The following is a 24,092-nucleotide window of genomic DNA, read 5'->3' on the forward strand; positions in this document are numbered from 1 at the left end:
AGAAGTGAGGACAAACCCTTTCAGTAACAGTCAAGGACCAGCATAACCTACAAACATGAGCATGCTTTAGTCTCAGCCCCGTTGTTCTAATATTGCTGATTTAACTAATTAATTAACTGTGGTTACTAATTCTGCTCACTATAAGGGCCTAGGGCAGTGATTGATCCACTCTTCATACCAGTTGAGGCTTGTAGTCCAAGGTTCCCAACCTCTTCCTCTCTAGTAGAACTTCTCTGCATATCTCAACACACACACACATGTGCCTTCAACCTAGAATCAGTGGTGCCCAGTGGGTTAGTGTTTTCCATCCAAGTGAGAAACTGCATCAGTAACATGGGTTAGTTTTCCCACATAGTTCCTCAGGAGCTGCAGCCTTGCACTGCAGTTTATTCAGGTTTAGGCTAGCGTGCATAACTTTGCACTGCCCAGGGACAGACTTTGGCAGAATTGAGTATCCTGAAAACCTCAACTTTCATTTGTTAAAGCAGGTTTCTAGGGTGGAGCAGACCTGTATCTTAGGGGCAGACCTCCTTGCATTTTGGGGGCTCAATCCTCTGTCGCACTTGGGTGGCAAATGCTAGGAAAGTCTTCTGACCTGAGGTCCTGACCGTTAGAATAGCCACTACTAGATGGGCCAGTAAATAAGACAGCAGCATCATGTGTTCAGCTGTGGAAGTAGCCATCCACATCGTTACAAATTTATCTGGTGAAGGTCTCCAAAGCCAGCCTGGCGCCGAGTAGGATTTCCAGAATCCTGTCAGTCATGCTTTGCCCTCCCTGCCCTGCCCTGTGGAGTGGTTTCAGACTGTTCTTTTTCTGTACAAAGGTTGGGTCCTGTGAAAACTCATGGCTGGGAGAAGAGAATTGGCCTGTGTGCTAAGCAGCAAGGGAGCAGTCCTTCTTGTCGTACCAAGGGTCCGGGGTGGGTGTGTTCGCCATATCCATTTCCCCAGTAAAGAGTCAGCCATTGGCTACTCTCCACCACCCTGTCCTAGCTGGTCTGGGGTGTAGCACCCACACAACTTTCACTATTGCTGGGCATATTCTCCAGGAACATGAGGGTCCCACACATGAGCAGCCTGCTGCCAGTTTGGGGTGAGGATGATGCCAAGGGGTACTGGGTGCTTCCTCCACCCCAATATTTCCTGCTGTCCCATTTGTTCCTCCAGCTTTCATTCACGCTATTTCATGGTCCCATGTAGTATGGATTAAGTTCTTGCTCCTCTGTCACCCCTTTGTTCTCCCATATAAGTTTTTCTGGAGTAGTTTAGGGTTGAAGTGTGTGGGAGGGAAAGGGATATGTGCAAGGGTGGTCTCTGTCTTTGAGTAGAGACCCTCTCCTACTCTCTGCTACCTGCTATGTAGGCTCCCAGGACATCTGCCCCAGGCACTCTGCTTGACTACCAAGCACGGATACAGGGCAGGTTGCCTTCTTTCCAGAAGAGATCCCCAAGGCTCTTGGCTGGGCCCTCTTCTCTTTATCTCTTTCTCTTTTGCCTGTTAGCTCAGAAGATGAAAAGCAGAGGTGTCTATCTCTGCCTTTTGTTGGGTTTCAGCCTCTCTTGTTGCCATTTGTCACTGTGTGTTTTATAATTTTGTTAAAATTAATTGCTTGAAGCTCAGGGGTTGTGCTGTAGTTTTTTCCTTTTTTATTTACTCCGGGTAGTGCTTCTGTGCTTTAACTTAGGAGTAGGGAACCTGGGGCCCTCCAGATATTGCTGCGCTACAACTCCCACCATCTTGGACCATTGGAAGGCTGTCCAGCAACATTGGGCGGGGGGCACAGGTTCTCCTTCCCACTCTTTTCACTTTTTTCTTCTTTTGTTGGAGCCACTGCAAATACTTTGATGAGAAACTTTCTCATCAGTATCCCTCGTGGAAGCTTGAGCTGCAGGAGAAGGTAGTGGCAAGGGATTGTTGCTACGGTTGTTCCATGGTTCTCATGTGCTAAAGCAGAGCTTTCCAAACTTTTCATGTCAGTGACACACTTTTTAGACATGCATCATTTCACGACACAGTAATACAGTTTTACTAGAAAACCGGAGGCTAAACTAACCCCTTTCCAGCCCCAGGTGGAGTGTGGGAACGTTTGTGTGACACCCTTACACACTGCAGCCAACACACTAATGTGTTGCAACACAGAGTTTGGAAAGCTCTGCACTAAAGGCTCTTCCAGACGTCCTTTTTGTAGTGCATTCATGTCAGTTTGTGCTTGTGCTGCTATCGGGGCAATTATGCATGATCCTGCTGTCAATATTGTTTGCGCTAGTAAAAGTTTCAGCTTCCTGCTGAAATCCTGTAACTCATCCCACAAATGTTTCAGAGGTTTTCTCCCAATGTAATTGTGCTGCGGTGTAAGACTGCCTTTCTAGATGGCAATAATGTGATAAAACTGAGGAAGCATGACTGAAAAACTAATAAAGCGGGATGGTATGTGGATGGTCCAGTACAGGTATCTTTATCTTATGCGAGGGTTAGGTCTGGGGTCCATGTGTAAATGTAAAATTGCAGGAAGCCAGGGAGCCATTGTCCCCCTGCAGGGTGGAGGGCTGCTTCCTGGGCTCTGGGAAGGGCAGTTGCCAGCGCCCTCCAGTGACCTTCTCTGAAGTCTTGGTTATCGGGCTTTGGGCAGGAGCCTTGAGGGGAATCTAGGCTGCTGCCAGGGCCCTCACACTGCCTTCCCAAATGGAGAGTGAGGAATGGTGGGCTCACCCTCTCTTCATTTACTTATTTTTCCTTTACTTGCTCAAAGCTGAAATCATGTAAGTGAAAGCAGACTACAGTGCTTATTACCTGCACACATCCATCACTAATGCACTGTTCTACATGTTGTGGAATAGACCCACCAAACATCTGAAGGGACCCTGATAATGTGTCCGGTGTCTTTTTCTGTTGTGAACCACCCTGGGATCTTTGAATGAAGGGTGGTGTACAAATTTATTAAATCTTCTTTTCTTTTTCTTCTTCTTCTTCTTCTTCTTCTTCTTCTTCTTCTTCTTCTTCATTTCCCCTTCCTTCAAGGATCTCCCTTTTTTTCGTTGCAATGAACCAATGAGGTACAGTTAGCTGAGAGACCATAGTAACAGAGCCAAGGTTACCCAGTGAACTTCATAGCTGACAGGGAATTTGAACCCAGGTCTCCCCATCCCTCACTACACCACACTGGCTGTCCAGGGTAGCATGATGTCAGCCAAGACCCTCCCAGACAAGATCTCTCCCACTTGGGGGCAGAGAGAGGTTTCTGGCAGGCAGAGTGTTTGGATGGCTACCCAAGTTTCTCCAAAGTCTGGACTTGTGCTTCTTCATAGTGCTACCCTTTCTTTTCTCTCCCTCTGCCCACAACAACCACATTTGTCTGTTCTCTTACACTTTCTTGGCTTGATGACTAATCCTCATCTCTCTGTTTTGCCTTTTTCTGGTTTCATCCTCTCTCTCTCCCCCCTTCCTTCCCCTTATTCTCAGTTCTGGCGCCCCTTCTTCTCCCCACCCCTCACCCTTTCTCATTATCTGTTTTGCCCTTGTTTCTCCTTTTTTACATCCCCCTCTTCACCGGCTTCTGTTTCCTCAATGGATCAGTTTGAATGTGGCATTCAGTTTTTTCTTTTTGAAAAAAGCTTGGCTCTTTCTTATCTACCTTCCCTCTCCTTATTTGCCCCTTAATTGTCTTTGCTCTACAGATCCGGGCTACTTGTTTTTACTTCATGCTGGTGTCCTTTTCTTTCCAGCCCCTTTTTTCTGGAACTCCCTGTGCCCCCCTCCTTGCAAGTGTCTGAAAACTGATCTCCTCTGCTGAGCCTTTAATCCAGCCTTGCAAATAAGCCCATAAAAATTACTAGCCTGCCGAGGGGCTGGCGGATAAGGGATGGAGAACTCTGTTCTCTTCAGCAGCTTGCTGCACTTCTAGGCTTGGTGTGCTGGGAAGGGCAGCCCCTTATTGCTGCGCGCAGAGGAGAGAAGGAGCTCTCCATCCGCTCCTCTGCCAGCCTGCTCACTCAGCTGCACAGCATTCCATGTGCTCATCTGCATGCAGTTCCTCGTCACCAATGCTACCAGCTACTGCTTAAATGCAGCCCAGCTTTAACCTCTGATCTCTGCCTCTTCTCAATCTTCTTTGGTGCTCCTTTCTTTATAGTTCTGTTTCTCTGTTTGGTTTGAGATTGTAAGCCCAGGGACCTGGCTTTGTTCTCTTAACCTTCATTATTCTACAGTGCCTACTGTCTATAATTATCACCATAAACACAGCATTATTATTTTATGCCAGCAGGCCAATGCAATTGTTTAAAATCTATCTCGAGTAGCCAGGCAACGATTATATTGTATTTTTTATGTTGCTGATGTTTTGTGAGAGACTAGTATAGAAATCCTTTTATTTAAATAAATACATTATTCCCCATAACTGAAAGGAGTAGGACAGGTTTCTCAAAGTAAAGAAATAATAATACAGTAAAGATTTATTCCAGTACCTGACTAATGTTTCTTAGTGCCAAGCTTGGAGCTTATTTTATCTTTTTAGTACAAGAATATGCACAATTCTGCTGTAGCCTGAATCAGGCTTGTGTGGAATCTAACCCAAGTCGCCCTTCATTTTGCTAAATTACTCTAAAGTGTCTTAAAATTATTTTATTGCATTTTTATTCCACCTGCCCACCAAGGCGCTATCCCATAATGACCCTGTGAAGTCCGTTAGGTGGAAAAAGGCTGACCTGAAGGGACACCATGATCTTCATTGGGAACTGGAGCCCAGAGTCTAACTTTGTAGCCCTCACACTGTGCTTAGTTAGCTATCACATAAAGATTAATGTCCCACATGGTATTTATTTAAAAAACTATAATTTTTGCTGGGATCTCTTGGTATGTTAGTCTTTAAAATATCAATACTGGATATGACTTGACTTGGGGTGCCTACATTTGTGGCTCCGTAGGCATTCCTGAGCTCTTGCCTGCGTAGTTTTCTACACAATGGCCGTCTTGCATAACCATGGCCCACATCTCTGCTAATCTGTTTGCCTTCTGCAAAAAACACCCTCTTCGGGTAAGATTACTATCACTTGGAAGCTGAGTGGGAGGAGAAGATAGTAGTCAACATTCGCCATTTCACACCCCAGAAGGACACTTCCTTCAAAGAACTGCATTAGCAGGGAGTATCAGTGCTTTCAGAAACTATTGCAACCTCTGTGAAATCAGCCATTACTCCGCAATTGTATCTCTTGCTACACACCTTTTTAGCATTCTTTTGCAATCAAAGGGAAACACCTACCATGCTTAACAACCTGGAAATCTATGGTCAGGAATGTGTGTGGGCACCCAGAGCTGAGTAATAGCCAACATTCGCCTACCAATGCAGCTTCGGCCTGTATTTATGGCCACCATAGGCTTGTCCCCTGTATCTTGCAGTGTCTGTAGATCAGAATCTTGGATCATTAGCCCTATAACTCGGCAGCAGGTAAATCTAAATTTGTCAGACTAACTTCAGAACTGGGGAACCTGTGTTCCTTCACATTGTTGCTATACTAATGCAAGGTCCATAATCCCTGATCAAGAGTCACACTGGCTGAGTGATGGGGTTGGACAACAACATCTGGAGGGCCACACAGGTTCCCCATTCCTACACCATAGCAAGGCTGCAGCCAGATGAAAACAGAGAATGTGTGAAGGGCTGTAGCTCCATAGCAGAGCTGAACCCAGGGATTTATGCATAGAAATCACTTGTATGCTTAAATTTCTATGTTCAGCCCTTGCTGTCACCAGTTAAAAGGATCCTGGACCGAAGGACTTAGAAAGCCACTTCCAGTGGAAATGAGTTTCCACTCAAAAGATGGATAATAATTGCTGTTTTTGTAGAAAGAACTAGTGCCTGAATATGCTTTTTCCTCCTCCCTCCTCCTCCCCTTTTCTTTTGTGTCGTGTCTCTTAGATTGTGAGTCAGAGGGCAGGGTCTCTTTTGTTAGCAGTCTTATGTAAACAACTCTGGGAGCCTTTTCAGCTGAAGAGTGAGAAGTGCTTTAAATAAATAAATGACTTTTCCATGGTGTTCCTATCTAGTATTTGTTTAGTGGTCAATCCTATGCAAGTTTACACAGAAGTAAGTCAACTGTGTTCAATGGGCATTATCCCTAGGTAAGTGTATTTAAGATTACAGCCTTTAAATGTTCTTTTGTTGGTTATTAGATGTTATCCAGCAAGTGCTCCCTCTTTTTCTGTTAAGAGTATTGGATTCTAGGTATCACTTTTACCTTTCTCTTTAAAAGCCTGCAGGCAGAGACAACATGTTTTCTTTCTTTCTTTCTTTCTTTCTTTCTTTCTTTCTTTCTTTCTTTCTTTCTGGGTGGTGGTGGAGCTTTTTGTCTTTCTCATGCTACCAGAAGGGCTGGTCTTCCCACTAATCTGGGGTGAGGCGGCTGCCTCGGGCATCAGATGTTGGGGTGCCATTAAAGGGAAGCAAACTTTTATTTAGTTTATAGGTGTTGTTACCATGGGACAGGGCAGGGGCAGCAGCTGGATTTTTATTTTGTTCACATCTGCTTTCCAGTTCATTTCTAAGGTGCCCTTCTACCATTTCCCTACAACATCTAAGGTATGTACACACACACAAACAAACACAGAAGCAGGTACTGGCTGCAAAACAAGCCTTGAAAACCAAGTCAATGAATGCAAAAGAGCATAAATAGATTTGCATAAGTACGGTAACTTTTTGGATAGGCATTGGGACATTTTTGCCTTAAATGGCTTTTATTTTAAAGGCTTATTGTCCCATTTCCTCAGAGCATCTCAGTCCCAGAGAAAAGGAGAAAATCTCTTCTTCTAGTTAACCATACTTATCAAAATGCTCTTAACTTGACATATGGAATCGGGACCAATACAGTGGTACCTCTGGTTAAGAACTTAATTTGTTCTGGAGGTCCGTTCTTAACCTGAAACTGTTCTTAACCTGAGGTACCACTTTAGCTAATGGGGCCTCCCGCTGCTGCTGTGCCGCCACCATGTGATTTCTGTTCTCATCCTGAAGCAAAGTTCTTAACCCGAGGTACTATTTCTGGGTTAGCCGAGTCTGTAACCTGAAGCGCCTGTAACCCGAGGTACCACTGTAGAAGAAAAAAAGCAAAGCCACACAGAACCCAAGGCAGATCTACGTAGGATAAGCAACACGGTGCTGCCCTTCCCCTCTTCTCCAGCCATAAAAGGCCCAGAGCCTTTACCTGGGGCTTCTGTTTTCAGTGGTAACCCCATGTTGCTTATAACATGCTGCTTTGGGGAACCCCTGGCCCTCCAGATGTTGCTGGACTCCCAATTCCCTAATTGCCTAATAGTCGGGGTGGTGGGAGTTGCAGTCCAGCGATCCCTGGAGGACACCCCAAAGTGTGAACAGGGTTGATCCAAAACAGGATCCTTTTTTACTGACACTGGTCAGCGGTGGAATTTGAGGAGGAAGAATATGTAAGTACAGTGGTACCTCGGGTTAAGCACTTAATTCGTTCGGGAGGTCCGTTCTTAACCTGAAAGTGTTCTTAACCTGAAACAACACTTTAGCTAATGGAGCCTCCTGCTGCTGCCACGCCACTGGAGCACGATTTCTGTTCTCATCCTGAAGCAAAGTTCTTAACCTGAAGCACTATTTCTGGGTTAGCAGAGTCTGTAACCTGAAGTGTATGTAACCTGAAGTGTATGTAACCCGAGGTACCACTGTACAAGGACCTACATAGGGTGTTAACCTATGTAGACTATTTCCAGAAGTGCTTAGCCTCAGAGGCCTCCTCGCTGTCATGTGCTTCCTAAACAACTTTTGAATAGGCACTGATAGCCCTTACTCATTTGTCTAGGTTTACCTGAATGGCACCGTGGCAGAAGTCTACAGCACCGTTCCCACTGGCCAGCGTTCCCCAGTCAATCCAGACCTGCTACTGGATGGCAGTGGGGCCCACCTGTATGTGATGACGGCCTCCCAGGTGTGTGAGTAGTCATGGGGCACAATCCCCTTCTCCCTTTACTTCTACAGCACTGCTGTTTGTCATCCTCAGTTTGGATGCAGGAAAGTTCTGCGTTGTATCTGCTTTTGTTGAGTTTTCATAGGACACCCCCCTAAGTTATTTTCATGTTGAAAACTTGCAGCATTGCTGTGCTGCCTTGTGCAAAAAAACTTCGTTATGCGCTCAGAGGTAATCTAAGCCCTGTTACTAGATTATGAGATGGTACAGAGTTTATAACAATCAATCTCCTTTATTGGCATAGAAAAAGTGCATGGATCAGAGCACAACACAGTTAAAGAAACATAGTAGGAGATACTTTAGGATAAAACTGTCCAGACATTGTGAGGTGCGAAAATGGCTTTTAGGACCTATGGTGACATACTCTGGTTTCTCTTCAGATTGTATGGTACAAGGTTGAGTGCTACTCTGAAATAAATTTTAACTTACTAGATATTTCTTTTCCTGTATCATATTTAGCTTAGTTCATTTGTGTTGTCTGGAGTAAGACAGTAAGGGTGACCTTTAGTGCCAAACTTCCTGCCCCCTCAAACTCCACTCCTGTTTTAACCATCCTTTTCCTTATCGATACCTTTTCTCTACCACCCCCTTGCCCTTGGCCTAAAACTATTCCCTTCTGAATATATCTGAAATTAGTAGAGGCCGATGCAGAAACGGATGCAAAGTAGCCTAGATTCTACTGGTGGTGGTGGTTTTTGAGTATATAGTGTATGACTTGCCTTTTTCCAACCCAGGTCTCCAAGGTCCCGGTCTCTGAATGCCCTCACTTCCAGGACTGTGCCTCCTGCCTGCGCGCCCAGGACCCCTTCTGTGGTTGGTGTGTTCTGCAGAGTAGGTGGGTCACAGATGAGAACTAGCAGAGTGTGCTTTATTTCAAATTAAAAGACACGCCTTCTTTTTCTCTGTCTCTAATATAATTGGCTGATTGGCAGGTGTACCCGGAAGTTGGAGTGTGAGCGCCATGAGATGGCCAATCACTGGCTTTGGAGCTATGGAGCTGAGAGCCAATGTTTGAGAGTGGAACAGATGTCACCAGCCAATCAGAGCCGAGAAGAACAAACAGAGGTGAATGTGGAGAGTCAAAGGTTGAAACCTGGGTTGATTGTGATTTGGATCAGGTGCTTATTCACATGTTACTCTCTTAATTAGCATGTGTGTGGAATGAAGCATCTCAGTGTCACCTAGGTTTTCCTCAAACGCACATTGCTCATAGCATGTATATTGACATTGATGCCTAGAGATTCCTTTTCTTATCTTCATCAAGTTCTGGCAAAGATTGATCCCTAGCTGCTACCGCACTCGCCCCATGCCTGAGAGGGATCACCAAACATTGGCTCACCAAACATTAATTTACTTAAGATCAGTGCTCTGCTTTTATTTTCAAAGTTGCCCATACAGTTCTCCTAAAAGTAACTTAAGGAAAATATAACATTAAGACCCTAAAAAATTAAGCCACAAAAAGTGGCCCAGCCAATTAAGCTACATTCCTATTGTTATGTATTGAAGTTCTCACCCTGGCCCAAAGGAGTATCGTGTATGTAGTTTTCACTCAGGTCCACGTCAGTTACTTTAGGCGGGAAGCCCTGGGTTGTTGTTGCTATGATGTTGACAGCTGGCTGCCTATAAAAGCAGGCCGGCTGAGCTGTTTGCTGTTCAGTTCTGTTTCAGCTTACAAATAAAGAGCTGCTTTGGAGAAATCGCTGTGTCATCTGCTATGTCTACCCACAACTTAAAACCTATAAAACGATGTGTCTCCTGCTCTGCCCAGGTCTCCATGTTGGTCCCACGTCTCCCTGCACTGGCAGAGGGAGAGCAATACCACTGTGCCTTCGGGAGCCAAGACAGCCAAGCACTCCTGCAAGACTCCTGGGTTCGCTGCCTCTCACCTGTTCCCCAGCAGGTGCCACCCACCCAAGAGGGCAAAGGTGAGCCAGGAAAGTATGCCTGACTTCTAACCTTGCAATACAGTGGTACCTCTGGTTACGTACTTAATTCATTCCGGAGGTCTGTTCTTAAACTGAGGTACCACTTTAGCTAATGGGGCCTCCCGCTGCTGCTGCACGCCAGTGCGCGATTTCTGTTCTCATCCTGAGGTAAAAGTTCTTAACCCGAGGTACTACTTCTTGGTTAGCAGAGTCAGTAACCCAAAATGTTTGTAACCCAAGGTGTTTGTAACCCGAGGTACCACTGTATTGTACCCTTTACAGCTATTATTTCCCCCAGAAGAGGGATGGTTTTCAGTGGGACAGCATCTTCGGATGAAGGGCGGTATATAAAATTAATGAAGAATAATAATACCACGATACAGATAAGGAGCAGGCCCTTGATCAGTGTGGCTATTCTTCCTTTGAAAATAAAATTGACCCAATATGTAGCTTGTCCCTGATTTCTCCAGACAACTTGGGTTGTCAACATTTCAAGCAATCTCTGCTTCTGTGCCTGTAAAACAGTAGCTTGATCTTCAGCAACTAGCAGGTGCAGCTTTTTGAAGTATGTAGATAAACTTGCTGAATGTCTGCTGATCAAGTTCCTCTTAAAAACACAGCAGTAGCCCCCACTTGAAAAGTTGGCAATCTGTTTATTGTTTGCTGCTTCCACTTTGGCTTAGTGCTGACAGTCATTAAAGAAGAGTAGAATTATGAAGTTACATACATTTGTAAAACTGAAAAAGAAATTGCTTGATATCCCTCCTTTTAAAAAAACAAAAAGGATCTTCATATGCAAAAAAAAGGGTGTGTGCGCTAAAATATCTTTAAGTAATTAATCTATGTGGACTGACCTTGAGCATGTGCTCTAGGTGTCATAGTAGGATTACTGTGGGGAATTATATCCTGGTGCTATTCTGTTTTCCAGCAGGCAGTGGGGGAGCTGCGCTTTTGCAAAGTATCAAGCCCAACTGTTGATTCTTCTGGCAAGGCCTTAATAAACCTCCGGGAGTTCATGCCCAGAGGCATGTGGAGGCTTTGCTATGAGTGCCATGCTTCAAAGCCAGTCCTGTTGCTTTTGCCAGGGGGTTCTAGGGAGGAAGTCCATCTCCCCTTGTGTGAATGTATTTGCAGTGCCCCACATTCTAGGCCAGGTATCCCCAAACTCGGCCCTCCAGCGGTTTTGGGACTATAGTTCCCATCATCCCTGACCACTGGTCCTGTTAGCTAGGGATGATGGGAGTTGTAGTCCCAAAACAGCTGGAGGGCCGAGTTTGGGGATGCCTGTTCTAGGCCATCCATGGACTCCCATGGAGGCTTATAAACCAATCCAGTAGGTATTAACTACCCCCCCCCCAAGTTTTAGATGCTTAAAACAACCCCAAAAACCTTTTGACAAACGTGGGGCTAGTTCTTATGCCTAGACCAAGGCCTAGTTCTCACATGAGGTGGTCACCTTGTGCCTGGATCTAGCACTTCAGGCTACAGGTTGGAGCAAAAGAAGCTCCACGTAGAAAACTCAGGGACAAGTGTGCTAGTCCCTGACATTCTAGTTTTTTCTGCGGAGGGTTTTTTCCTACGGAATCTCAACTTGCTGACTGAAGTGGTGCAGCCCGGACACAGGTTTGCCACCTTGATAAGAACTCTGGCTTGGTCATCTGTTATATTTCTATCACTGTAGTGGAAGGCAGTCGCAGCCACATGTCCTTTGAGGTTTTTTTAGCTTCGGGCATCGCGGCCTCCCTTCAGTTGCCTTTGCCTATTCTCAAAACTATAAAGCCACCTGAGAAAATGCTTCTCTGTTACCCAGCAACCATTAAATACTTCTGGCCTAGACCAAGTGATAATCTCTGAAGGGTCTTCACTAGAATCGCCCAAATTGGTGGGAAAAGTCAAGAGGCCATTGGTGCGCATGCATGCTGATGCTCTTCAGAGGGTGTGTGGAGGTAGCCATTCACCTTGCATTATGTGTAAGTGGGAGGAAAGTTTCTTACTGTGCTTTTCCCCTCCTCAGATCACGTGACTGTGGCGTTAGCCTTGATGTTCCAGGATGTAGTGGTGGCGTCCGTGGGATTTTCCTTCTATGACTGTAATGCTGTGAGCCAACTTGCTGATGCCACCCCGTGAGCGAATGTTGAGTGGGGATGAGGGCATTTGGGGGGGGAGGGGGCTGCAGGTTGGATATTGAGAAGCATCTGTAAGATTTTTTGGGAGGGTGGGAGGTTGGAGGGGGTGTAGTAGAACTTGCCCTAGCTAGCAAGAAGCTTTTATGTTGAAAACAAAACTGTGTTCACTCTTTGTACTAAAAGGTTGAAATTCTGCACTAAGGAAAACTGAATTCTGGAACTTTCCTATGAATTATGCAAATTAAGCACATGCATATAATTGCTTGTTTCACATAAATTATTCTGTTTCTGAGCAAGGGCAAAGCAGAGATCTAACGTCCCATTCTCTGTTGAAAACAGTCTCACTGAATCTCCCATAGCCTAGAAGATCTCACCTGACACTTCAAAGCACATTCTTGCTGCCTTAAGCTAGAATCTTCCTTGTTTGTTAAAAAATAATAATGTTTCACCTCCCTTTCTGAACTTGCTGTCCACATACAGTCCTGTTTAAAGGTCCTTTTCCTTTGAACCCCCCCCCTTCCCCCATAGGTGTGGGACATGTGTGGACAGCCCCTGGATGTGTCATTGGTGCCCATCTAGTCACCGCTGTGTCCCTGGAGGGCCCTGCCCAGATGGAGAGGGGCTTGTGTACAATCAGAAGGTGAGTAACTGTATAGCACAGGGGTCAGCAACCTTTTTCAGCCGTGGGCCGGTCCACCGTTCCTCAGGCCATGTGGTGGGCTGGACTATATTTTTGGGGGGGAAATGAACGAATTCCTATGCCCCACAAATAACCCAGAGATGCATTTTAAATAAAAGGGCACATCCTGCTCATGAAAAAACGCGCTGATTCCTGGACCGTCCGTGGGCCGGATTGAGAAGGTGATTGGGCCGCATCTGGCCCACGGGCGTTAGGTTGCCTACCCCAGTATAGCAGGTCCCGCCTTACTTTCCAGAATAAATTATGTTGGTGGGGGGAAGAATGGGAGAAATGTTTCTGCATCTAAGCCCTCTGTGTCTCCTAGTTAACTTCTGAAGAGCCCCGTGGTGCAGCTGCCTGCCCCAGTGTGGGGGGCATTGGGGAGACCCACCTGATTCCTGTTGGTGTGAAAATGCCACTGAACCTGGTAGCCTGGAATCTGCACTTGTTGACGGTAAGTGACAAGATTAAAAGTCCTAGAAGCTACTGGTGTGTCTCTGTGTGAAAGGAAATAGGGCTTGACAAGACCTCTTGGGACACAAGGGGCTCATTTCAAAGCTAAAATGCACTTGAGTCTGCCACGTCTAAGTACCCAAGGAACGTGTCATTTTGGTATGCATGTTCTTAACTTTTAAGGGAATCCATACCCCACGGATAAGGAACTGGTGGCCTTCTAGATGTTGTTCCACTACAATTCCCATCAGCTGCAGCCATCACAGGCAATAGTCAGGCATGATGGGAGCTGCAGTCCAGCCACATCTGGAGGCTCACTTGTTCCCCCAGCTCCTCTGCAGAACGTGATTCCCAAGATTTGAACATGTTTCAGATCGGTCTTGCAAAGGAGCTAGGAATTTGAAGACGTGTGCTTGAGTGCTATTTTAATATTTTAAGCCTGGCCTCTCACAGGGTTGTCGTGGGGATTAAATGAGGAGGGGGAGAACCCCGTATGCCACCTTAAGCTCCTTAGAGGGAAAATGTGAGATAAAAATGCAAGAAATAAAAAAATAAAAGTTGCTGCAGCATCACACATACCAGTTATTTGTATGCAAGTCGTGCCTTTGCTGAACTCTGAGGGGCTTCAGCTTGCCATGACAGATGTAGTTGGCATTGCCCCTCTGTGTTAGGACTGGCAAACGAAAGGGCAGGGAGAGCAGGACTGAGAGTGAGCAGACTTTGTGGCAGGACTGGGGAAGGAGGGGGCAGGTGTGGCGTGCAGGGCCCTGTCTCACCCTGTCCTCATCCTCAGGCCCCAGTAACACTCTCCTGTGTACTGGAAGTGGAGGGAACCCCGGTTGTGGTTCCAGCATCCTTGCAAGAAGGGGACAGGGGAACATCCCGTCGTGTGCAGTGCCTGCCCCAGGCATATAACTACTCACAGCCTGCCCCTGAGCTGCATGTCCCTCTCTACATCATGATAGGGGAAGACCGGCGCCTTGACAGCCATGGAGACCTGCATGGTAAGGGATGATGACCTGTGGAGGTTGGATTTTGTATGTATATATATATAATGTTGTGGTTATGCCTTTGTGTGGGCCACAATTCAACAGGGAGTGCAGAATGTGGTACTGGGTGCAGGATTCAGTTTCATGAAATCCCCTGTTTTTTAAATTTCAAAAGGAAGAATGCAGGCTTCTAACCCTCATAGCTGCAGAAAGATGCTTAAACAATTATGCACAGAGCCTTGAAAGCTTGACCTGGGTGTGATAAGCTTTTCAGTGGTTGGAGATGAACCTTCAGTGCCCTGTGCAACACTGTGCCCTTCCCCACCATAACAAAACCAGAAGAAATCAAGCAAAATAGTAAACCCGGTGTATGATTATGCAGAACAAGCAAATAAATTGCATGGTTCATGCAGGCTGCATAATTCAGGTTTTCTTGGTGCAATTTCCTTTAAAAAAATCAGCACAGTGTATACTAAACCCTGGATATGTCCCACCACTACCCTTGAGTTGCTCAAGGCCCTGCAGTCTTGCACATTCCTGCCTTCCTTGGGTTAGGAATGAACTCTTGCTGGTCTGGAAAAGGCAATATTAACAGTATGACTTGAATCTGATATTCATGCTTACCTTCTTGCCTCCTTCTCCAGTGACTTTGTACAACTGTTCTGCTGGCCGTTCTGACTGCAGCCGCTGCAAGGCTGCTCCCCAGCATTTCCGCTGCATTTGGTGCCAGCTAGGAGAGGTGGCCAGCTGCATCTATGAGGACCTGTGCCCATCCAAAACTGACGTAGCTGCTTGTCCATCACCCGTCATCCACTCGGTGAGAATCAGCAAAGTTAGGTCTGCTACTCTGGTTAACTGCCGGTCCATTTCTTGGGAAGTTTTTGTATAGAACTTGAGCTAGGAAGCTGACTAGGTCCCACTTCTGCTAACAAAAAACTGGGACCATTTTGTAAATGAGGTTTTTGTTTTTCCACAATCAAGCAGTATATAAATTTTATGAAATAAATAGTACCAGTGCTTGTCCTGTTCAGATTGCTGATGGTGCACACCACTGAATGCTTCTGCATAGAAAAAGTTTTTCTAAATGTAGAAAACTGACATGTCAGGGAGACGGGTTCTGGTATAGCTTTTATCCTGACATCTAGTTTTCTGTGAGCAAGAGTGTGTGTGCTGTGAGTATTCAGATATGTGACCCTTGACCTGCAGTCTGAAGTTGTCCACTTAATACCAGCACAATGGAAACTAGGCCTCAGCCTGTATTTAGTGTGTGTGCATCTACTTCCTTCCAGTCTGTCATATATCTGGTAGACTAGGTTATTGCCTGAGAGAACTCTTGCAGTAAACCAACTAGTCTCTAGTCTGCTGCCAGTGCTTTTTGTATCTTTTAGTCCAATCTGGAGCAGGGAGAACTTGGTTTGGTGCTATAACGCCCAGTCTGGGTGCTACTAATAAATGAGGTGTAATGGGTGACCACTGGAAAAAGGGGCCTTCTCAGAATGCCCTCCCCACACAGGTTTGCCAGGCCTTGTGGTCTACTTGGCACAGATTTTCCCATAGCCTCCACCCCAGGCTTTTCAGTTGCAAGTTGCTGAATCCACTGAATTTTAGGTCTGTTGTATACTTACAACGACACTGTGTTTTTCTTTATGATGTTTTTTATGTTTTTATGCTGAATTGTAAAAAAAACTGGAATCTGTTGGTTGTTTTTTATCCTCATGATTTTTATTATTTATAAGCTGCCCAGAGAACCGGGCAATACATAAATGCTGCTAATAAAATATTCCTGTTTTCTAGATTCACCCCATCACTGCACCCTTGGAGGGGGGCCTGACTCTCACAGTGACAGGATCCAACCTCGGCCGTCGCTTTGAGGATGTGGCCAAAACTGTGACTGTGGCTGGGTTGCCATGCATCCCCGATCGAGCTCAGTATCTGGTTTCTACTAGGTAAGGAGGCCTGGGAGAAGGGCATGGCTCTCCCGTGTAAAACATTGAAAACCAGCTTTTTATGAAGAGCTACAGAGAGCAACCAATTCCAACCAAGAAAGTGGCAGCTGAGGAACCTATTTTGTTTCACTGGTTTGCATATCAGTTTTATTTGCTATGATGCATAGCAAGCTATATCAGTTGCATGTGTTATTGAATGTTTACTGTGTAGCATTCTACTGATTTTCATTAAATGTGAGAAGTCTGAGCCAGTAGCCTGCTTCATCTCTTTAAAACATTTCTTAGCCTCCTTTCCTTATTCAGGATAGTGTACAAAAGTCAACTTACACATCATAATTCACCACAAGGTCTAGCATCTTGTTTCTTCCTGCGGTAGCCAGGAGGGCATGGAGGCAGTAACCCTTTCCCTAGCAACTGACACATGGTGGTTTGATACTTTTGGATTGGGAGCTTCCAAACAGAGGCCTTTATTCATCTATCCTCCTGTGGTTTTTTTCCTAACCCTCTTGTAATGCCTATCAAGGTAGTGCCATTCAATGCATCTTGTGGCAGCAAATTCCATAAATTAATTTACATGTTGTTGCCTGTACTGAACTTGTTGCCTGTCACTTTTATTGGAAGGCACTGAATTCTAGCATTACAAGGGAGCTGGAGAAAATTTATCTGATCACTTTCCTTACCTAATCCATATCTTTTTAAGCCTTCATATTGCCTGTGTTTAATCATTTCTCCTCCCTAAACCAAAAAGCCCCTACGCTTTATAGCCGTTTCTCTAGCTTATCTGAATGCTTTGTTTTTTTGAATAGCATTCCTTCTTGCCAGCCTAGAGAGAGAGGATTGTCATGACTCCCACTTTTCAGATGGAGGGCTGAGGACAAAATAGAAAGATTGGCCTAGCATCACTCACTGGATCTGTGACTGAGCTAAATTTGAACTCTGGCCTCTTGTGTTCAAGTCAAACACACTAGGCACAGGAACTGAAACACATAATGGGTGGTATTCAACTAAGTTTTACTCAGAGTAGACTTGTTCAGTCAGTTTCAACTACCCGGTTCTGTTGCCAGAAGCCAGTACAAGGACTCTAGCTAGCGCAATGGGGCTTCTTCCACACCTCCCCCAAATTCACTCTGCAGGGTTGGGAGAACCCCCCAGAACAGCACATAGGGGAGAAAAAGGGAGATCATTCCATCAGGCAAGCAGAAATGGTTGAGTTTATGGGGTGATCTCCTTAGTGCTGTGTTTTGCTTCTTCTTCCTCTTCTGGCCCACCGGCTCTATCACTTTTGTCCTTGCTCTTCAAAATGTCTGCCATGGACTTTGGCAGGCTCCTTCATGACAGGGCCTTTCTGCTGTTCTCTACAGGATTGTGTGTCATGTTTCTCCTGGAAAGCGAGGCTTATCTGGCCCTGTCCAGGTCACTGTAGGAGACCGTCCGCCAGGGGTTTCTGAAACTTACTTCACTTATCAGGTCAGTATCTTACAGAGGACTGGCGGATGCCCAAGGGGGGGGTCTAAGGAAATACTCTAGCTTGGAACTGGGGGACCAGGCCAGAGATAAGCGTATTTGCTCCTAGTGGTTCCCTAACACTGTAAACTTCCTCCATGTCACTACTACTTGGGAGGGAAATGGGAGGGAGAATTCAAATGTTGGCAACAGACACAAGCATGTCCCATTTAAGCCATGGTTTAGCAAGATGTACATGAGCAGGAAGGAGCCCCTGTGAGCCTCAAGCTCAGGGGCTTATCTCCCACTTCCCTTTCTCCCCTTGCAGCTGGAAGGCGGATTATGGCAGCTTCCCACCCCCTCTCCCATTTTCACTGAATCTCAACTTGTCATGTTGCCCAAACTCAGGACTCTGGTTCATAGGAACCGGCTCCTAGGGGCCCTAGGTCCCTTCGCCACCCCCCAATAAAATATTTGAGGGAGCCAGGCCCCCACAAAGTGGATGGGCATTGCCATGCAAATGGTGTGCATGCACCATGTCTTGTGATTGATTATGTCAGGTGGGGCTTACTTGCCCCCCATATTTTATTCAAGTTGGCACCAGACTCTGGTTAGTTTTAAGAAGCCAGCTTCAGAAATCACAATTGGGAGTTTGCTTGTTTTGAAACTGACCAGATCTGGTCATAAGCCACAGCCCCTTGTTCAGGCAACAAGACAAGGCCTTGGAAGAGCAAAACTGAAAGCTGCTGAAGTCTTCCTCCAGGTCCCTTCCTGCTTGGCAGGGGGTTGGACTCGATGGCCCTTGTGGTCTCTTCCAACTCTATGATTCTATGATTCTAGGTCATGGGGGGGGGAACGGTGAAGGGGAGGCTTGTGGCCACAACTTCCTGCCTGTACGCATAAAGTTAAGTATGATATGCGAACCTAACCCCTGTCCCCAGGCCTAATGGGTGCTTCTTTCCCCAGGACCCCACCCTTCTTGATCTGCACCCCCAGCTTGGCCCCATGGCTGGGGGCACTCGAGTCACCATCACTGGAGAGGAACTTCTGACAGGCACTGAGATTGCTGCCTACGTAGGGGCGCTGCCCTGTATTCTGTAAGTGGTGTGGCTTTTTTCATCACCCCCGACTTTGACCCTCCTCCTCCTCCTCTTCTTTTCTCCACTAGTCTTGCCTCAAGCCTTCACTTAACGTCTTTGCTCTCCCAACAGCGAGGAGCCTGTGCAACCAGGAGCCATCGTTTGTCGCACCAGTGCTAGCCTCAAGCCACAAGAGGCGTCTGTCTGGGTCCAGTACGAAGGGGCTGAGCGCCAGCTGCGGGGCAAGACCTTCCATTACACACCCAACCCCCAACTCACTGCGGCTTCCCCACTCACCAGCTTCCATGGGTAAAAAGAATGTAGGGGAGCGGGAATGATCAGGGCTGTCACCCAGTTAAATAAAATATTGATTCTTCAGTCAATTAATTCTACATGAGTTTGCTGCAGTTAAAAACTGTCGTTCTGCAAAAAGACCAAGCTTACTTTGTTTTAAATGATGTATGCATATACCACAATGCGTATATCTATGTTTTTCTTTAAGTCTTCCCCTTCTACAAGGAAAGACGGGTGACTGGCCTTGCATCTTCATTTTTATGACCAAATGTATTGAATTGGGATGGGAAGAGAGACATTACAGTCCCAGTGCAAATCAATATGCATGCATGCATGAATGTGCTGGCTATTTTTTATTTGTAATCAGCTCAGCAAGGGCTAAAATGTGAATGATGTTCCGTCAGGTTTGGTGCTAAATTATGAAAGAGGTGCAGGGGTTTCAGGCTGAATGTTTGCAAATGTAGCTATGGGTCCCTGGGCTTCCTTTAACTTGAGGGGACTCAGTAAAGGAATAACTCAAAGGTTAAGTTTTGAAGGGAGTGAAATTTGGATGTGAGTAGGTGTTTTGGGAGGGACATACCATACTGCTGTTCTACCCGGACACGGAGATCCAGTGCTGAGGGCCTTCTGGCGGTTCCCTCACTGTGAGAAGCCAAGTTACAGGGAACCAGTCAAGGGGGCCTTCTCGGTAGTGGCACCCGCCCTATGGAACGCCCTCCCATCAGATGTCAAAGAGATAAACAACTACCTGGTGTTTAGAAGACATTTAGGGAGGTTTTTAATGTTTGGTGTTTTAATGTATTTTTAATCTCTGTTGGAAGCTGCCCAGAGTGGCTGGGAAAACCCAGCCAGATGGGCGGGTTACAAATAATAAATTTATTATTATTATTATTATTATTATACATAAGGAGCAGCAGGGGGAAAGACAGAGATGTTTAAGGGAGTCGGGTATCTGAGGAGGAAATAGAGGCAAAGCAAAAGTAGGGTCACACGTGGACCCCTGCAGCTGTGAACTTGCCCTGGGAATCTGTTTGGACCTCTGGTCCGAACCAGCAGGGCCGCTCTTATGTTCCTGTAACCGTAGTGCCTGTGTCAAACTCATGGGTGGCATGCTCTCCACTGCTTCAGCTGCTTCTCACCTTCCTGGATGTTGTGTTTCTCCAGGGGCGGACGGATCATCTATGTGAAAGGGACTAATTTGGATGTGGTGCAGCAGCCACTCATCAAAGCCATCCTGGAGCCAGAGGAGATGGCAAGTGGAAGCAGCCGGGAGAAAAGAGCCTGCGACTCCTTGCAGGGCCCCCACATCCCACTGACCCCAGCTCCACCCCACCCCTGTGCTGAGGTGGGAGACATGTTGGAGGTGAGTGCGGGGAGGAAAGGAATGCTTTGGCTCGTGGATTACAATTCAGGGGTCTCTCACTCCCTCCCTCTCCCTTCTTGCATCTCCACAGTGCTGGGAGCCTTGTTGCGCCAATTCGTCCACCCTTCTCCTCTGCCCATCACCCGCTGTGCCACCCAATGCCCGCTTCCGACATCTTCGTTTTGAGCTGGATGGACTCCACGTCCCCTTCAGCAATGCCAGTGGGGGCCAGAATTTCTCCTACAAGCCTAATCCCCACCTGCGCTGGCCGGGGCGGGATTCCACTGGACGTCCTTTCAGTCTTAAACCTGGCAATGTCTTGGACATAGAGGTGAGTGGCCATATTAAGGTGGGGGAAGTGGGGAATGGAGTCCCTAGGATGCAATAATTATTCATTTGCCTCCTAGCACAGTGATACTGAGTGGGGCGTTTCTTACCCCTACCCTAAAACTCGCTCAGCTATTGGTGCCTTTTTATGCTGCTGCCAAGGCCTGCAAATCCTCATCAATGCCCTGTATGTGGATTTATTGAACACACAATTGCAGTGAAGTGGTCTTGATTTGAAGCAGTCTTGCACTGACTGCATGTCAGAAGAGCACCTTGAACTGCACCTTGGAAAAGCTAAGCCACCGTCCGCAAATATCAAGGCCCACTCAAGGTATTTTGCTACCTGAGGCAGAGAAGCACGTGGTGACCCTGCCCCCAAGTCAACGGTCATTGTACCCAAGGGCACTTGAGGCCAAAGATCATACAAGGACTTCTTCCCCTCACTGGCAGTAAAAATACAATATAGTGGTACCTCTGGTTATGAACGCTTCAGGTTACGAATTCTGCTAACCCGGAAGTAGCCGCTCCTGGTTGCAAACTTTGTCCCAGGATGCGAACGGAAATCGCACGCCGGAGGCCCCATCAGCAAAAGCGTGCCTCAGGATAAGAACAGTTTCAGCTTAAGAACAGACCTCCAGAACGAATTAAGTTCGTAACCAGAGGTATCACTGTATAGTAAGTTAACTATCAATATGCTGCCCTACAATCCCCAACCTCCAGCTGACTAGAAAGTCAGGATGTCAGGAGGCAGTACATTAATAGGGCTATTCAGCTGCTTCAATGAAGGCGGGGGGGGGCGTTATTGGGGTTTTTTGTTACTAGGTTATAGGGTTGCCATACATCTGCAATTTCCCGGACATCGCTGGGATTTGCTTGTTGGAAACAGCGTTAGGACGTAAATTGCTGAAATGTCTGGGAAAATCTGGACACATGGTTTAAAAAAGTTCAAAAAGTTCATTTTTGTACCTGATTTTGCAAAAAAAGGCTCAACAACTTTGGGCAAAACTTTTTTAAAAAACCAGCTTTTTGAAATATAGCAACCCTATGTGTTATGTATATTTGTGTTTTTAAATTGTAAACCACCCTGTGATCCTCAGATGAAGGGTGGTATAGAAATTTATTTATTTATTTATTTATAATTGCTATGGGAACTGTTCAAGAAATATATGTATGTGTGTATGTACAGTATATGTTTGTGTGTGTACATGTTACACACACACTTATATGGATAGGTAAAGGGTAAAGGTACCCCTGACCGTTAAGTCCAGTCGCGGACGACTCTGGGGTTGCGGCGCTCATCTCGCTTTACTGGCCAAGGGAGCCGGTGTACAGCTTCCGGGTCATGTGGTCAGCATGACTATGCCACTTCTGGCGAACCAGAGCAGCACACGGAAACGCCGTTTACCTTCCCACTGGAGCGGTACCTATTTATCTACTTGCACTTTGACATGCTTTTAAACTGCTAGGTTGGCAGGAGCAGGGACTGAGCAACCAGAGCTCACCCCATCACGGGGATTTGAACTGCTGACCTTCTGATCGGCAAGTCCTAGGCACAGTGGTTTACACCACAGCGCCACTGCGTCCCTATATATGGATCATATCTACTTTTAATACTAATTAATACTAGTAGGCTGCAGGTTGTGGATGCATGAATTGCACTAACGTTTTCTGGGGCACAATTATTTTCTTAATTAGTATAAATATAGTATAAATAAGTATTACTTACACTAATTCAGAAAATAATTGTGCCCTAGGTATCAAAAGTTTAGAAAACATTACTGCAATTCATGTATTCACAACTTTCAGCCTACGTATTAAGCACAGCCCAACAGCCCTTTCTTAGTGGCCAGCTGTCTGCTCAGCCCCCCTCCTTTTGATGGTGTTTGTGTGGAGGGGGTGGCCAGTCTTATGCAGGCAGCAAAACGGGTAGATTTATGGCGTCACTGGATGGCTGCATTTGGCCTGATGGGTCACAAACTGTGAATGCCTGGTGTCGTTTCTTTAGCTATTAGCACGTGAAGTTATTGCCTTGTTTTCTCCTGCTCTCGATGAGCTCTTGGGCAATTGGCTGGGTCTGTCTTTATGCCTAATGGTGAGATCAGAAGGTATTGGGCTGGTATTTCAGTGTCCAGCTTGGATGCAAAGGGGATATGGGGTTCTGCTGGCCTGCAGCACTGCTTCCACTTGTGTGTACATACAGGGAAATTCACCTTTTGCCTCTTTCTCTCTTTCTGCTGCCCTGCAGGGAGAAGGCTTGACCCTTGGCATCAGCAAGAACGAAGTGAGGGTCATCATTGGCAACAGCATCTGCACCGTCAAGACCCTAACACTGACCCATTTGTACTGTGAACCCCCACTGCAGCCCCCACAGCCACTTAATGCTTCTTCTGTGCTCCCAGAGTTCATTGTGAGTAGGTCGCAGGGAAGGGAGAGATAGGCTGCATGCAGGAGTTAACCTCTTTGGGATTCCCCTTGTAATGGGGAAAGTTCTTCCTCTCTTGAAACTTGGGAAAGACCTCCTGTGTGGCCTAGATTTTATCAGGCAACCCTCTCTCTCTTACTGAGAATGTAACTTGTTTAAAGTGCATATATAAGCTCACACCCTTGTAGTTTGCATAATGACAAATTAGTAGCTACCAGAGTCAAGTTTCCCACTCCACCCATAGAGTGTGTACAGGAATCAAAGGTCTGCACAGTAATGCTATATTGGTTTTATGCCTGTGTTAACTGCCGTTGCCGTGGCTTTTTCCTGGTAGGTTGTTGTTGGAGATCCCTACCCCATAACAAACAATTCCCTGGGGAGAGGGAGTGGCTTAAACTGGTTTATGTAGTGTAAATATGTACTTAGTGATCAAGATCAAATTTAGAATCCTTTATGTGGCCTTACTGTGTGTGCAAAGGTATTAAGGAGATAATGAATGGAGTCCTGCTTATGTGTCCTTCCTTTTCCTGCTCCAACCAAAAGTCACTTGGTTGATGACTGGGATCAGGATTGCTAAACCCTGACCCAGAGGTGGTGGCTGCTTTCGCACACTTGCAGGCCACGCCCTGTGTGGGATCAGTGCTCATAAATGCATTTTTTACCTGTTTCTGTCCATTTTTTATGTGCATGTAACATACCTTCAGTTTTCCCCCCCTTTGGCTGGTTTAAATTATTTGAAAACTTCAAGGAACGAAACAGTTTTGTTGCTATAAAAAAGGTCATAGAATCCTTTTATTTTTGGCTCTCCTATATCTTCAAAAATGTTAACATGCTGATGTAAAGCAGATACAAAAAACAGCTAGGAATTGTTTTAGTGTAACATCATATACTGTTTTTGTAGCTCTTTACCTTTCCTTGTTCAGATTACAAAATAGAGTATATATTTCAGTTTTATTTTAGACGTAAGGCTTTTGGCTGACATATGGGATTTTAAATGTCCATTTTCTCAACATCCCAGTGTCACAGAAGGTTGGTTTGCACACCAAACTGTGCCTTGTTTAATG

General features: G+C 46.0%; 1 protein-coding gene across 2 annotated transcripts in view; it reads left to right on the top strand.

Moving 5' to 3' along the window:
• Positions 1-24,092, top strand: part of PLXNB3 (plexin B3) — a 54,865-nt gene that overhangs the window by 12,782 nt on the left and 17,991 nt on the right. For both annotated transcript variants that reach the window (XM_083482753.1, XM_083482754.1), the window contains exons 5-20: positions 7,818-7,943; positions 8,717-8,817; positions 8,915-9,047; positions 9,751-9,907; positions 11,922-12,030; positions 12,562-12,673; positions 13,038-13,166; positions 13,959-14,169; positions 14,799-14,971; positions 15,949-16,100; positions 17,462-17,567; positions 18,510-18,640; positions 18,755-18,931; positions 20,081-20,279; positions 20,371-20,610; positions 22,852-23,013. In XM_083482753.1, coding sequence (XP_083338879.1) covers positions 7,818-7,943; positions 8,717-8,817; positions 8,915-9,047; positions 9,751-9,907; positions 11,922-12,030; positions 12,562-12,673; positions 13,038-13,166; positions 13,959-14,169; positions 14,799-14,971; positions 15,949-16,100; positions 17,462-17,567; positions 18,510-18,640; positions 18,755-18,931; positions 20,081-20,279; positions 20,371-20,610; positions 22,852-23,013 — 2,418 coding nt within the window. The remainder of the gene's footprint in view (positions 1-7,817; positions 7,944-8,716; positions 8,818-8,914; positions 9,048-9,750; positions 9,908-11,921; positions 12,031-12,561; positions 12,674-13,037; positions 13,167-13,958; positions 14,170-14,798; positions 14,972-15,948; positions 16,101-17,461; positions 17,568-18,509; positions 18,641-18,754; positions 18,932-20,080; positions 20,280-20,370; positions 20,611-22,851; positions 23,014-24,092) is intronic.

The sequence above is a fragment of the Podarcis liolepis genome (assembly GCF_965112155.1).
Source record: "Podarcis liolepis genome assembly, chromosome: 17".
NCBI classification, from domain to species: Eukaryota; Metazoa; Chordata; class Lepidosauria; order Squamata; family Lacertidae; genus Podarcis; species Podarcis liolepis.